General features: G+C 36.3%; 1 protein-coding gene across 5 annotated transcripts in view; it reads left to right on the top strand.

Moving 5' to 3' along the window:
• The window catches only part of USO1 (USO1 vesicle transport factor), a 77,113-nt gene that overhangs the window by 40,665 nt on the left and 19,628 nt on the right, over positions 1–16,820 (top strand). For 3 of the 5 annotated variants that reach the window (XM_028148452.2, XM_054728226.1, XM_054728232.1), the window contains 6 exons: positions 7,412–7,590; positions 11,050–11,190; positions 13,081–13,169; positions 13,567–13,721; positions 14,673–14,884; positions 16,538–16,558. In XM_028148452.2, the coding sequence (XP_028004253.1) occupies positions 7,412–7,590; positions 11,050–11,190; positions 13,081–13,169; positions 13,567–13,721; positions 14,673–14,884; positions 16,538–16,558 (797 nt within the window). The remainder of the gene's footprint in view (positions 1–7,411; positions 7,591–11,049; positions 11,191–13,080; positions 13,170–13,566; positions 13,722–14,672; positions 14,885–16,537; positions 16,559–16,820) is intronic. The other 2 variants (XM_054728220.1, XM_008143667.3) reach the window with 2 other exon arrangements.

The following is a 16,820-nucleotide window of genomic DNA, read 5'->3' as shown; positions in this document are numbered from 1 at the left end:
TGTATGAAAGTCTGTTTGTGAGTTCTGTGTTCTGTTCCAATAGTCTGTTTGTCTAACTCTATACCAAAATAACACTCTTAATTACTAAAGCTTTCCTCCTACCTTTTAGAATAGAGGAAAAATCACCTGTCTTGGCTCTTTTCAAAATTGTATTCACAGGCCTTTTCTTTTTTGTCTTTTCATTTGAATGCAACTTGTTTACTAGTCAAGTTCTATGAAAATCCCTGTTAGAATTTTGCTTAGAAATACATTGACTTTACAGATTAAGGAGAATAGCCATGTTTACTGTATTGACTTTTCCACCCATAAACCCTGGTATATCTCTTAATTTATTCAGGTTTTATGTCTTTCAGTCATGTTTTACAATTTTGAGCAAAAGAGTCTTATATCTTTTTTAGTAGATTCATTCTTAGGGATCTTATAGTTTTTGTTACCATATGAACAGAATCTTTCTATTACATCCTCAAATTGGTGGTTACTACTTGATTTTTGTATATTGATCTTATATCCAGTTAGTTCTAATGGGCTTTTTGTGTAGATAATCACATTTTCTACAAATAAGAGTAATCTTTTTTTTTTCCCCTTTTCAATTATTATACCACTTTTCTTTTCATCTTATTTAATTAGAATCTTTACAGTGTTAAATGTTGCTGACCTTAATGAAAATGCCTTTACCATTAAGTTTGATTTTTACTAAGTGTTTTTATCAATGAATCTTGAATTTTAGTAAATGATTTTTTCTACATATATGGAAATTATCTGATTATTCTTCTCCTTTAATCTAAGAGGGCTTTTTCTTTTAAAATGGGAGAGACTCCAATCACATAAGCAAGGGGAGATAGGGGAGATACAGGAGAGAGAGGATGATCAATCAGTGGTACATAATACCTGAAAAAGGAGAAAGAAATGGCATCCAGGGAGAGGAAGGAATTGAATTAAGATAGGAGAAGAAGGGGAGTTGAATTGAAGGAAGAGTCATATTCAAAGAGTGAAAGAAGAGGACATAGTTAATAATTAAGGAGATTAAAAATTATCTTTTTGAGAATAGGAGAGTTAGTTGAATATTTTAATTAGGAAATTTCAAGATAGGGATAAAGGCCTCATTAATATTGTTGATTTCACAGAAGAGTAGATTGCCCCCTCATCATCACCCCCAAATACTCAGCTACCTAGATGAAGATGTAGAGAAAAAAAACAAAACAGGCAGCTGATTTTTCATAGTATTGTGCCTTTTCTAAGAAGGTGCTATGAAAAGACAAGAGAGTTTAGCATATTATCTATAAAGTGGAAGAAATGAAGATCTATATAATCTCATTTATATAGGGAAAGAAGTAAAGACAGAGGAAGTTTCTAAAAAGGGAGAAAGACTTCTTGAGCTAGGAAGATAGGAGGAGGTTTTAGTAGTAGAGGATTGTCTCTTAAGATGACACCAAGGAACTGAGGTCTAGGTATTAGATCATTTGTCATTGAAATAGTCAAGAGTGATAGCAAACTTGGAGAAAGAAGCCTTTGAGTGAGAGGCCAGTGATGTTTTCAGTGAACAAAGAGTAGTGACCATGAATTTGTTACATAATTATAAGAGATGGTACAGCCAGGTGGCCTGAGCCTCAAGGGAACAGATTTTTTTGACAGGGTAGAGGAACTATGATCTCTGGGAAATACACTGTGCTAAAAGGATCATAGATTCCATATCCTGACTCTAAGGAATATGAATTTCCTTCACTTGAGAACATTCCAGGATAATGCAGTTTCGTTAAAGAAAAGAAGCATTTCATGGAGTAATTGAGGGTGTAATAGGTTTATTAACCAATATTTTGGACTTTGAGGTAGCATCATGAAAAAGTTTGAAAAGAGGTTAAATGGGGAGAGGAAGCCCAAAGCATTCTAAGATGAGAAAATGGAAGAGCATATGTGACCAGAGGTGCATATTTTCTGAGGAAAGCGGGATTTTAAGGCAAGGTGGAATTACCTAGTCTTAAGGTTGCTAAGACAAGTTCCAGTAGGTCCTTGTAACTGGTACTGGCCCTCAGATCTAGAATTCATTTTGCACACTGGAAGGAAGGCCTGCCAGTTATAGTGAGGGCTTTGATATTCTGTTTCCTCCAGAGCCTTCAGATGGTCCTAATGGCAGATCTTATTTAATGGAAATTTATGGTCCTACATAAGAGACAGATATAGTGGTTCCTCCTCATGAGGTGTGAGTATCAGTCACATGGTTCAGCAACATGAGGTAAGGAAGCCTTCATTCTGGAGAGATCAGGACTGATTAAACTTGAGATTCTTTAAAAGTATTTGAAATGTGCAACTTCAACATTTTATTTTAAGTTAAATATAATAAATTTTTAAATGTAATTTCTATACCAACCTTTTAAGTTAGAGCCAGAAATTTTTTCTTTGAATATGGGTCTACTGATTGGAGTTTTTCACCATCTTCCTTGCATACATCACACCTATAATACATTATGTAGGATTTGCATTTTGTTTTCATTAAAATGGAGTGCAGGATCTGTATGGGTTTTTACAATTACTTTCCTTATTCTAGACTTGTATTACTACCCCTGCATAACAAGTCATTTTTAATGATTTGCTTTTATTGACTTTTGCCAAATGCAAACATAGTTTTCATAAAAATAGCTCTGTTGTCATGTTTTGGCAGTTTACATAATAGTTAAATTAATAATCAGTGCAAATAGCATGATATATTTGTGAACAAAAGAAATTTATTTTTAGATACAATACCAAAAGCATAATCCATGAAAGAGAAAAATGGTAAGTGGGACTTCATTAAAATTGAAATTTTCTCAGCAGAACATTCTGTTTAAGAAAATAAAAAGAGACTTCTGGTCAAGATGGTGGTGTAGGTAGATGCAGTACTCGCCTCCTCCTCCAACAACGGCATCAAAACTACAACTAAACTACAAAACAACCATTATTCAGAACCACCTGAAACCTAGCTGAATGGAAGTCCTACAACTAAGGATTTAAATAAAAAGCCACATTGAGATTGGTAGGAGGGGTGGAGTTAAGGAACAGGATGGTACCACTCATGTGTAGTGGATAAAAATTGGGAGGAATATCTCTGCTGTGGAGGTCTCCCCTGAGGAGTAACGTTACCAGGCCACCCAGCCCAGGGTTCCACTGCCAGGAAGAGAAATCCCCACAATCTTTGGCTGTAAAAACCAAAGGGAATTGTGGCTGAGTGAGATGGAGAGCTTCTGGAGACCCAGGCAATTCCTCTTAAAGGGCCTGCACACAGACTTACTCTGACTTACTCCTTCAAGAGTTCCAACGGGTTTAGCAGCTCAAAAGGCACCAGGAACATGCAATGAGGAACTAAAGTATTTGGCATCAGGGCAAGAGCTGGGGGGTCAGCTTTTTCCCAGAGAAAAGTGCTGGCAGAGGCCATTTTCCTTTTTTTGAGCTCTCTGCCAACAAAGCTGGCAGAAGGGCACCATATCTGAGTCTCTGTCAACCTGGCTCACACTGTTTGCCCTGCTCTGTTGATTCCCTGAGACCCCCACCCCACCCATGTGGCTTTTCTATATAATGGCCTATCTTTGCTGACACTTTTCTAAAATCTCTCAAACAAACCACATCTGGCCTTGGTGTGCCCTGTACCTTTTGCTAAGTTGTCCCCAGGCCTGGCACTAGCTGCATCTAGCCTTGGTTCACAGTTAGCCTTACCTGGGCACCTCTAAGCCCAGCACAAGTAACAGCCATCTGCAGATCGCTTTGTAGTTCATGCCAGGTGGCCCCAGGCAGAACATACATGGTGGCTCACCTTGGCCTGCACCTCCCAGGAGGCCCCAGAGCCAGCACAACCAGTGGACAGCTTCAAACTACATCAAAGCATCACCCAACCACTTCCACAAGTGACACGAGGGGTAGATTCAAGTGGGCACCAGAGCCCCACTGAAGTAAGTTCTGCTCTGTGGGGCGGGCTCCTACACAGTTGATCCTCTATGGTGATTGGTGGTCATAGCCAGTCCTTGCAGCCAATCAACCTCGGGGTAAATTCAGTCCACTGATGTGCCAACAGCAATCAAGGTTCAACTACAACAGGAGGGCATACATAGACCACATGGGGGCATACATGGAGTGCCCAGCTCAGGTGAATGGGGAAGCTGTGCCACTGGACCCTACAAGATACCTACTACATTAGGCCACTCTACCAAGCCTGGGAGATGCAGCAGCTCTACCTCATACATAGAAACAAACACAGGGAGGCTGCCAAATGAGGGGACAAAGAAACATGTTTCAAATGAAAGAACAGAACAAAATTCTAAATGAAATGGAGACAAGTAATATAAATGCAGAATTCAAATCATTGGTTACAAGGATTCTCGGTGAACTTAGTGAGAACTTCAATACCATAAAAAAGGACCAGTCACTAACTGAAATGAAGAATAATTTACAGGGAATCGATAGGAGAGTAGATGAAGCTGAGAATCAAATCAGTGATTTGGAATATAAGGAAGTACAAAAACACCCTATCAGAACAACAAAAAGAAAAATGAATCCAAAAAAATGAAGGTAGTGTAAGGAGCCTCTAGGACAACTTCAAGTGTACCAACATTCACATCATGGGTGTGCCAGAAAGAGAGCGAGAAATTGAAAGCCTATTTGATAAAAGAATGACAGAAAACTTCCCTAACCTGGTGAAGGAAATAGACAATATAAATCCAGGAAGCACAGAGGGTTTCAAACAAGATGAGCCCAGGGAGGCCCACACCAAGACACATCATAATTAAAATGCAAAAAGTTAAAAAGAGACTCTTAAAAGCAGCAAGAGAAAAGCAATTAGTTACCAACAAGGGAACTCCCAGTGTCAGCTGATTTCTCAACAGAAACTTTGCAGGCCAGTAGGGATTGGCAAGAAATACTCCAAGTGATAAAAAGCAAGGACCTACAACTAGGATTACCCAGCAAAGCTATCACTTAGATTCAAAAGACATATAAAGAGCTCCCCACTTAAGAAAAAGCTAAAGAAACTTATTACCACCAAACCAGAATTACATGAAATGTTAAAAGGTCTTCTTTAAGAAAAATAAAGGGGGAAAAAGAGAAAAAAATATGAACAGTAAAACGGCAATAAATATATATCTATCAATAATTAAATCTGAAAAACTAAACAAGCAGAGCAGAAACCGACTCAAAGATTTTGATGGTTGCTAATGGGAAAGGGGCTGGGGGGGTGGGGATGAGTGGAGAAAGTGAAGGAATTTAGAAGTACAAATTGGTTGTTACAGAATTAATCATGGGGATGTAAAGTATAGCATAGGGAATATAGTCAGTACTATTCTAATAACTATGTATGGTGTCAGATGGGTGGGAGATTTATTGGGATGATCACTTAGTAATTTATGTAATGTCTAATTACTGGGGTATACACCTGAAACTAATATAATATTGTATGTCAACTATAATTGAAAAATTAAAAAATGATATAAATAAATTTTAAAATAGAAATGGAAAGATAGGCCACAGACAGGAAGAAAATAATACATATCTGAAAAAGGACTTGTATCCAAATTATACAGTGGACTCTTAAAATTCAACAAAATAAACAAGCAAAATTCCAATTATAAAATGGACAAAAGTGAACAAACACATTACCAAAGAAGAGATATTGATGGCAAATAGCACATGAAGAGATGCTCAAAATTATATGTCATTAGGAAAATGCAAATTAAAATAATGAGCTATCACTACACACTATTAAGATGGCAAAAATCTAGAACACTGAAAATACCAAAAGCAGGCAAGGATGCAGTAAGTACTACAGAAACTCTCATTCATTGCTAGTGGGAATGCAAATTGGTACAACCACTTTGGAATACATTTTGGCAGTTTCTTACCAAGCTAAACATACTTTTATCACTCAATCCAATAGTCACTCTCCTTGATATTTACCCAAATGAGTGGAAAATTTATATGCACACAAAATCCTGCACATGAATGTTTATAGCAACTTTATTTGCAATTGCCAAAACTTGGAAGCATCTAAAATGTCCTTCACAATAAAAAGTTAACAAACCATGAAAAGACATGGAGGAACCTTAAATGCATATTGCTAAGTTAAGCCCATCTGAAAGTTTACATTGTCTGTGACCTAACCAACTGACATATGTAAAAGACAAAACTATATAGAGACAGTTGTCAGGGATTTGGGGAAAAGAGGAATGAATAGGTATAACACAGGATTTTAAAGCATGACACTATTCTGTATGATACTGTAATGGCAGATATATGACATTGTACATGTGTCAACCCATAGAACTGTTCAACACAAAGAGTGAACCCTAATGTAAACTATGGACTTGAATAATGTATCAGTATTCGTTCATGAGTCACAACAAATGTGCCACACTAATGCTAAAAGATAATAGTAAGAGAAACGGAGAGAAATAAAGTATATTAATTTTTAAAAATTGATTATTGTAGACATAAAGCTTAACTACTAAGAGCAGAAGTGTAGGTGTGCTGCACAAAAGAACCTGCTAGCTGTAAGCATCCAGCATCATCCATATGCTTCATTGAGAGAAACAGATCATTGGTTAAACTAGCACTTGATAAAGTAGAGATCAGTAGTTGGAGAGCTTCAGCTGTGATAAAAGTGTAACCTGTTGTGTGGATGAAACTACTCTGGAGAGTGTGTTTTGTAAGCAAAGAAGAAAAAATGGAGAACAGAATCATGAATGATAGGAAGGAAGCCAGAGGAGTGGCCAGCGATCCCTAAGGAAAACCAGGAAAGAGCAAGTTTTTTGGGGAACCAAGGGAAGAAGAAGTTTCAAGGAAGAGACAGAGAGACAACAATGTCTAGTGGTTCTTAGAAATTAAGATATGATTAATTCACTCAACAAATATTTAATAGTGACGTATTATGTATACACCTGATATCTTGTCTCTGTCTCTGCAGCGGATACAGAGTAGGTCACTGTATCCTAGTACGGCATTCACAAATTCCTGTCTTCATAAATTATAATCTATTGGAGAAGATATCAAAATAAAAGGAGCAGGCTACTATGAAAGCATGTAGCTAGTGATATTAGCTAAGTTAGTCATTGGGTCTTGGTGATTATTCCTGAAGAAATTATATTTAACTTGGGATTTGAAGAAAATATCTGAATTACTGAGGTAACACATATGTACATAGTTGAACATAGAAGTCAAAGAGGTCATTAGCGGACCTGAGAAAGAACACACAGATTGTGGCCGTCAGGAGTCAGAACAGCTCTCTGCCTTGCCATACTGAAGAGATGTTGAGTGTGGAGATTTCTCTCTCTCTCTCTCTCTCTCTCTCTCTCTCTCTCTCTCTCTCTCTCTCTCTCTCTCTTTTTAATGTTTAGAGATTGAATTTTCCTTCAGGTTTTATCAGCCTTAACACTTCCATTTTACATTCTTTCCTCAGGTATAGTAGTGGAAGATTGTCTGATTTTGCTCCAAAACTTGTTAAAAAACAACAATTCCAATCAAAATTTTTTTAAAGAAGGCTCATATATTCAACGTATGAAACCTTGGTTTGAAGTTGGAGATGAAAATTCTGGCTGGTCTGCACAGAAAGTAACAAATCTGCACCTAATGCTACAGGTATATTGAACTTAGACATAAATGTGGTAAGAATTTTGACTGTAATCCTTTCAAAGAAAAGTAAACTCATTTTTAATAAAAACCAGGATGTTCAGTAGATTTCAGGTCGGCTTTTTAAAAAATTTCCTTATAAAATGGAAATGGATCCCCTTCACCCCTCCATACACACCCCTATCATTCAGCTTTAATAATTATTACATCTGGCAATTTTGTTTCATTTTTTTATTCCCCTCTCTTACCCTGCAGGATTATTTTAAAGCGAATCCAAACATAGTTTCCTGATGAGTTTTACAACAGAAGATAATCAATTACAGTGTTGACTTGGAATTTTTTAAATGTGCTTTTTTAATGAAGACTCTGATATAAATTTTAATATTTAGAATAATTAAGTTCAACAAATAAATTCATTCAGAAAACATTTACTGAGGGCCAGGCACTGAATACTAGTAAATGAATTATAATGTCTCTATCCCCAAAGATTGATAGTCTGAATTTTAAGTCCAATACAAATTAAATTGACAAATCACCTCTAATTTTATTTAAGCTTTATTGTAATAGATAGTGAAAGTGAGGACAGTAGGATCCCAAATTACTTCTGCATCAGAGAAAATTATAAAGTTCTTTGAAGCATTTTACTTATTTACTCCTTTATTGTATTTCCTATTCCAAACACTTAAGTTTAGACTGCCTCCTAACTTACTCTGGTGAATCTTACGGGTCTTTGAATGTCTGTGAATTGTGCCTGCATCTCTGAAGTTGTGTTCTGCAAAACTAGATTGTTAATTTCTCTAGTAATTAGAGTCTTAATACTGTTGCATGCCCAGGAAGTTGCTTACATAGGTTTGATTGATAATTAGGGTCACCATATACCCCAGTTTGCCAGAACAGTATTCGTTTTACAATTACTCAGTGTCATCTTTTGCTTCAAGTGTCCCTATTTGGGTAATAAATTATATAGTTACTCTATTCAGAATATGCCTAAACATTGTTAGGAAAATATTTTATAGAAGAACATGGGCAGAATCTTTCTATTTATACTCCCAACTTCATTATTTCTATTTTCACATGTCAGTATTGCACATTTCAAGACTTTGTTAGTTTATGTTTTTTAGAACAGGGTTCCAAGTGGTAAACTTGATATCTTTGCTCAACACTGCTTTCTTGATAAAGGAAATTCCTCTAGAAAAGTAATTTACAAAATGTGATTAGAGAGAGTGAAGGGATCTGATGATGTACAAAAACTTACAAATTTCCTATCAAACAGTGGAAATTTAAATTGCTTGAGGAGCCTACTCATGTTTTATAGTGTAGGATACTATGTAAAGAATTATTTTTGAAGACAGTGTCACTGTTTAAAAAGTAAAGTACTCATTTAACCCCAAAAAATTTTAGAATAGAGTGTTACATGTAAACAGAAGAACAGAACCTGGCCTGTGTGGCTCAGTTGGTTGGAGTGTGTCCCGTATACCAAAGGGTTGCAGGTTCAGTTCCCAGTCCGGGCACATACCTAGGTTGCGGGTTTGATCCCTGGTTGGGGTGCATGCAAGAGGCAACTGATCGATGTGTCTCGCTCTGTCATCGATGTTTCAGTCTCTCTCTTTTTCTCCTTCTCTCCCTCCCTCCCTCTCTCCCCCTTTTCCTCTCTCTCTCTCCCCCTTCCTTTCTCTCTAAAAAAATCAATAAGACATCTTCAGGTGAGGATTTTTAAAAAATAGAAAAATACTGTTATTATTCTATTTACATAGTAAGTTGGTTAAGCATCCTTTCCTTTTAAAAAGTAACAAACTAACTAGATACTAATCTTGAAGAACATAAACGTCGAAGTAAAACTGATGTTTAATTTATATATTCTCCACCTTAAAGATTGAGTAGTTGGAGCATTCATGACTTCATAGGCCACAAGTTATTTTCTGCTTTTCAGTCTGTTGAATGCTCTTTCTTTATAGCTATATTCAGGGATGTTTGTATTTCAAGCACATAAAAAGACGTCATAAATGATGATAAACAATCCTATTTTGGATAGATACACCCTAACTGGAATTATTCATCTTTACAGTTATAATCATAATTGAATTCCAAGCCACTAAAAGTTGAAATTGATCTGCTTGAGAATATTTCACGCCAAGATTTGCAGATTGAATTTGGGGGGAAGAATCTTTTTGAAAAGTTTTGTTAGTCATAAAACATTTTAATTTTTTTGAATGATAGTTTAATGTCTAATTCTGCCTCCCAGAAAGTTCATTATCTTATGAGAGGATCTTTTTCAGTATTCGGAAGTTTAAATTATTACAAACTTAATCTATATAATGAGTCAAAATCTGCTTTCTTAGCCATATAATAAGGACTCCCTCTTTTTTTCAACCATTCTTCCTACTTTTCTTTCATCTAGAAATTGATAATTATTTTTTCTGTATTTCCTTCATCAATAAAAATATCTAACTGCTATTAGATCATATTAAGAAGTTATTATTTTAATGACTTGATGACTGTGTTTTCTAAAATCCATATCAGTTAGAGGTAATTATAGAAATATTTGTTGGAGAAATGACAAATAGCTTGATATTTGCTTATAAAAAATTTTAAGTAGGGATAGGAAGATAATAAATTTTAAAAACAACAACAAAAAAATATTTTAATGGAAATCTAACTAGAAAGGTCCAAGGAGAAGAACCGATGTGAAATCCTAAAGCCTCTCTCTAGTATCATCAATCTATTAGTTAACTCTCTTAGTTAAGTATTATCATAAATGTCCCATTTGATTTTGATATACAAGATTTTATACACACATATACATATAACTCTAGTTTTAAAATGCAAGCTATATATAAAATTATTTTGAAGATGTAACTGTGCTGAACACTTATTTGGGATGACTTTTTCATGTTTCTTAAATTTCATGTTTAAGTTCAGACTAATCTAATCATAGGATCCGAATTAAGGACTTAATTAGCATTAACAAGCAGTGGGGTCAACCCCTTGCCTAATGCATGAATCTTCTACCATGTCTCCAGTTGTTAGTTTATCCTCTCTTTAAATATTTCTGGTTTAGGAGGAATTTAAACACCTCCACCCATTCTGTTTTCAGACCTGCTCATCCTTACTTCAATAAGAAATCTTACTTTGATAAAATACCACCCTGTTACTTATTCATTCATTCATTCATTTATTGAGTATGGACTATGTTATAAATACTGTGCTTATTTGGTATACAAAAATGACGGAGGTAGTTTCTACTCTCTGGGAGTTCACAGTCACTGAAGGAGACGAACTTAGGATTAACATGTAGTATAACAGAACTATTGTCATGATAGCATAAAGGAAAGAGCACCCAGATCTGGCTGAGCAGGTGAGGGCATTCTTCACATAGATCTTTTTTTGTTGCTATAGATTAAATTTGATTCAAGACTTTTTTTAAGTCTTTGATCTTTAAAAGACATCTGTTTTCTCTTTCTTTCGCAGCTTATTCGTGTCCTGGTATCTCCCACCAACCCTCCTGGTGCTACCAGTAGCTGCCAGAAAGCCATGTTCCAGTGTGGCTTATTGCAGCAGCTTTGCACTATCCTAATGGCTACTGGAATTCCTGCTGATATCCTGACTGAGGTAAACTGAATGAAGGCAGAGACTGCTCTGTGGAAGTTGAAATCCTAAGAATTACCAGAAAGAATTAGATATCAGCTAAAGAAAAAACAGCAATAGTTAACTATTTTTATGTGTTAAGAGTCCTTATTGATCCTACGAAAATATAATTAGCATAATGATGACAGTATCAATTCCAAAGGTGGACTCATTCATCAAGTTTAATACCTTTTTATTTTTCTCGACACATGCACATTAAAAGCACAGATAATAATAAAAGTTTTATAACAAAAACAGCTGTCTTCAACCTCTCTCCTCCCTATGATCAGTCCCACTACCCTCCTGTATAGGCCTCCTACTTTACTTCCCTTGTCACCCCAGTAACTTATTTTTAAATCAATAATCAAGGCTTATAGTCTTACAACTATACTTATACTGTCCCCTGCTGAGCCAAAGAGAGCCCTATGTCTTTTTTTAAAATACCCCTTGCTCTTGTTTGTGTTATAATAGTGTTCTTTTTTGCATTTTATTTTCTGGAAACCTTCCATCATCCTGCTCCAATATGGACTGGTTATTCTCTACTTCTGCCACTCGACTCTTGTCCTGGACTTTCATTCACCATTCCTCCTAGGAGTTCCTTTCGCCTCTCTCTTGACTTGGATTCCTTAGTTACGGATTCCATGTCTTCCCCCGACCCCCCATTTCATTATCTTATTTTAGTTAACTTCTTGAAAAGGGATAAATGGCAAGAGAATATGTTTTTAGTTTTATGTTATTCCTTCAGAGTTAATTTGAAGTTTGGCTAGGGATAGAATTCAGAGTTGGAAATTACTTGCACTCAGCTTTCAGAACATTATTCCAGTGTTATTGAAGCCATTTTGAATCTTAATCCTTTTTATAGAATCTGCTTTTTTCTCTCTAAATCTTTTGGAATCTTTATTTCTGGTTTTCTGAAATTTACTGATGATATGCTGTACTGTAGAACTGTTTTTCCTCCATTTATTTGAAAGAGCACTCACTGGGCCCTTTCAAGCCAGAGACAAATGTCCTTCAGTTCTGAGCATGTTTTTTCTATTCCATGATAATGTTCCCTTTTCTCTTCTGTTTTTCCAACTCTATTAATAGATTTTTGGACTTTCTGGACCTATTTTGTTTTTTTAATTCTATTTTCTTGGAGGTTTTTTTCAACTTTATTCTTTCTCTCTCTCTCTCTCTCTCTCTCTCTCTCTCTCTCTCTCTCTGTGTGTGTGTGTGTGTGTGTGTGTGTGTGTGTGTGTGTGTGTGTGAATCCTCACCCAAGGATATTTTTTCCATTGATTTGTAGAGAGAGTGGGAGGGATGGAGGGAGGAAGGGAGAGAGTGAGGAAAGAGAGAGAAAAAAACATCAACGTGAGAGAGACACATCGATTGGTTGCCTCCTGCACACACCCCTACCGGGGCTGGGTATTGAACCTGCAACCCAGGTATGTGCCCTTGACCAGAATTGAATCTGAAACCCTTTGGTGTGTGGGCCAACATTCTAACCATTTTCCCACACTGGCCATGGCTCAACTTCATTCTTAAATTGAATCTTTAATTTGTTACATTTTAAATTTGTTCTCTAATATTATATTAAAACATCCTTTTCTTGTTTTGTAGAAATAGACTCTAGCTCTTAAATAATATTATTAATTTTAGGTTTTTGAGATTTTAAATGTGTGTGGTCAAGTGTTATTTTTAATTGGAGGCCTACACTTAATTTTTTTTAATGTTATCTCAAGGAAGTATTACAAGATTATATGCTGTCACTAATTAATCTGGTGTCTGAATTTTGGCTTTGAAAAACAAAAAGCAGAGATATAACAGTTATCTTCACTTGAAAACAGGTTTCCTTCCTTAACTTACTTTCTCTAAATTATTTTCCTCCTTTAATAGACCATTAATACTGTATCAGAAGTTATTCGAGGCTGTCAAGTAAACCAAGACTACTTTGCTTCTGTAAATGCACCTTCAAACCCACCAAGGTAGGAAAAGGGAAATATTGAATAGATTCTGCTATGAAGTAAAAACTTACTTTGGGTTTTTAGTATGTCTCATATGCACATCTTATTGTTTTAAGAAGTTCAGTTTGTGTGTTTTGAAACTAGAAATTATCTGACAAGATAAATATGTTGGTATTTTAAAAGAGTTAGTAGTCTTTGGTACCTATGCATTTGGGCTCAGGTATCACCTCTTCTACTTTCTAGCTGTGTGCCTAAGCAAATAAATAATTTCGCTTCTCTAAGCTGCAGTTTTCCTTTCTGTGAAATGGAGATGGAAATACTTAACTTGCTTGTGTTCTGGTTATGGTTTTTCAATCGACAAAAATGACTAGTTATTGATTTGCAATGTTTCTTTTTGTTCTTTTTTCAAATGCAACAGACCGGCAATTGTAGTACTTCTCATGTCTATGGTTAATGAAAGGCAGCCATTTGTATTGCGCTGTGCTGTTCTCTATTGTTTCCAGTGTTTCTTATATAAAAACCAAAAAGGACAAGGAGAAATTGTGTCAACACTTCTACCTTCCACCATTGATGGTAAATAATTTTGTTTTAATTCCTGCTTTAAAAAGTAGATAATTGTCTTTCTAGATTTTAATGGTAAAGCATATCACAAATCATAAAAGACCCTGGGTCTAGTAGACTATTTAAACTATGGCATTTCCTTGAATTTTCTTTAGAAATGTAGTGTTTAATTAAGGTAAAAAATTTCTGGACTATTACTATTATCAATTTGATGCCTAAAGTATTCTATTTCTTTATTCTGCTACTTTTTTCCCAAGGTCTTTTTGGGGAGGGGTCATCTTTCATTTGTTCTGAAAGACTTTCAAAAATACTACTTAACTAGTGGCCTGGTGCACAAAATTCGTGCACATTAAAAGGGAATTAATTAGAGGAAATATTTTAATATTGCTATTTGCCCTTTCTCTATAATAGAAGTGTCAGAGATGAAAGAAAATTAGTAAAATGTATATGAAAATCTCCCTCCTGTCAGAGTCTGGGGTGCGCCGCAGGACCCAGAGTCAAGTCCCTGCCCACCACCCGCATGTGCTTTGAAAATGCAAGAGACCCAGACCTGGCCGGCCCCACCCCTGTCAAGCCCCTCTGGGCTGGGGGGCGCAGCCTTAGGTCCCCCAGCCCGGCGCCGGGTGGGGGGCACAGTCTCAGGTCCCCCGTCAAGCTCCACCGGGCAGGGTACACAGCCTCAGGTCCCCCAGGGCAGGGGGCGTGGCCTGGGATCCCCTATCAAGCCCCACCAGGCAGGGGGCGCGGCCTGAGGTCCCTCGCCCCAGCCAGGCGCCATGCAGCCTCAGGTCCCTGCTGTTCAGTCGTGACATTACGGCTTCCTGGCTAATTTGCATATTCCTCTATTATATAGATAGATACTACTTATTTGCACATTTTTAGATAGTATTTTGACTTCTTCTTTGTGTGGAAAACAACATAATAAATGTTTATGTTATTATCATCTGCCTTTCATCTTTGTAGCAACAGGTAATTCAGTCTCCGCTGGTCAGTTATTATGTGGAGGTTTGTTTTCTACTGATTCACTTTCAAACTGGTGTGCTGCTGTGGCCCTTGCCCATGCTTTGCAAGAAAATGCCACCCAGAAAGAACAGTTGCTCAGGGTTCAACTTGCTACAAGTATCGGCAATCCTCCGGTTTCTTTACTGCAACAGTGCACCAACATCCTTTCACAGGTAAAGTAGCCATTGAAAATTCTCTAAGGGCATGAGGGAGGTTTGGCTTACATGTTTTGATGCCAATGATATAAGAATTTAAGGCTGTTCTTAAATTAGTAGACTATGCAGATGAAAAAGGGAAGGGGCAAGGACTTACTTACCTCCTTATTAGCTCATTGTAACCTGAAACAGTTTTGTAGAGAAAAAGCCATAAATATTCTTACAAGAATGGTTTTACCAAATAGTTTTATAATAAGGTCTGCATCATGATGGAAACACATATTCTAGGCAGAGGTGTTCATTGGTTTTTCTTCTTTAATCATCCACATTGTTCTTGCATGTCATTTTCTCTGTCATTTTAATTCAGCTCACTTTAAGAGAGAGGGAGTAAAGTGGTTCATAGCCATATACCTCCCTCTTTCTCTTCCCAGATGCAGAGCAATTGAACTTCCTTTCAGAAAACAAAACTAGAATACCAGACCATGGCTTGTATAGTTAAACTGTATATCCCTTGATGATTATGAGTTCTCAAAACTCCAAGGCATATAATTTACCTAGTATGTTAGAGGAAAGCATAACTAAAAATGTTTGCATTCCTTTAGACTATTGATAAGAACAGTAGTCTCGAAGTATTGATTCTAATTCATTTAGGAATATCACTTACTATCAGATGATTTGCCCACACGTGCCAGACTTGCTGTTGAACAATTCAAGTTCATGCTTTAGCAACAGGGTAAAGGCATCAACATTCAGAGTCACTGGGTCGGGGGGAGTAAAAATGTGGGTAAGTCTAAATTGCTGTGTCCACTGGAATTGTCTGATACCCCTTCCCATGATAATGTGCCATATCTTCCTTAATTTTTAATTTTGCTACACTTATGGAATTGTTTTATTGTTAGCTTTAAAGAAACATCAGTGTCATCCATAGGAGTGATAAATGAAAGGTTAAAAATTAACTGTAGCCCTGGCTCAGTGGCTCGGTTGGCTGAAGCGTTGTCCTGTACAATAAATGGTTGCAGGTTCAATTCCCAGTCAGGGCACAGATCTAGGTTGCAAGTTCGATCCCCACTCGGGACTCATGCTGAAGGCAACCAATTGATTCTTACATCGATGTCTCTCTCTCTCTCTAAAAATCAATAAAAACATATCCTTGAATGAGGATTTAAAAACTTAACTGTAAGTGAAAGGGGAGTTTAAAACTCCCTTTGTTGTCTAACATTACTTGACTTGGATGGAAAGCTTATAGCTTTGATTTATCATTTATCTCTTATTGTTTAAAACTCTATCCCAAAATATTCATATTTTTACTTATTTAATACTTGGTATTTTCATGTTGCTGTCAGTTGAAAACAGCTTTTCTTAAGCCAAACAGTAATTAACTGTCTAACCACCATCACTATAGACTTTACTCTAACATTGTAATTATAATTAATGCATAAAGAGAAATCCTCAAGATAATGGTGTCTTCCCACTCTTAGTAATCACAGTGCTATAAAATTATTCTTTCTCCTCTAAAATATATGTGCATTGTTATATAATAAAAGATTAGAACTGTTCTGTCCCAAAGTATTAGTTTGGGTTTGTAGAAATTGTATTTGAGGGATTTTTTCTAGATTTAAATTTTTATAAAGCAGTAATATTTATGAATAATTTTTAATGTATAATTTACAGGGTGATAAGATCGACAGACGGGTATGTATCATTTCTGTAAACCTAGGCATTTTCCTCTTACAGCAAGGCTTTTCTTTGTCTTGGGTTTGCTGATTGGTTTTTTTTAACCGCTTGTTTGAAGTTGTATTCTACTCACACTTTCATGTGCCAGCAGGTTGATCCTCTATCATAAGTGTCTCTAGTTTTTCTCCTTGGGGTATTGTAGTGGTTTTCCTAAGAACTGTGGGAATGACCGTCTGAAGCTATACTGTGCTTCCTCCTGGAATGCTTACACTTTCAGAAA

The sequence above is a fragment of the Eptesicus fuscus genome, chromosome 2, assembly GCF_027574615.1.
Source record: "Eptesicus fuscus isolate TK198812 chromosome 2, DD_ASM_mEF_20220401, whole genome shotgun sequence".
Classification (NCBI taxonomy): domain Eukaryota; kingdom Metazoa; phylum Chordata; class Mammalia; order Chiroptera; family Vespertilionidae; genus Eptesicus; species Eptesicus fuscus.
The sequence above is the reverse complement of the archived record's forward strand: the minus strand, read 5'-3'. Positions and strand labels throughout refer to the sequence as shown.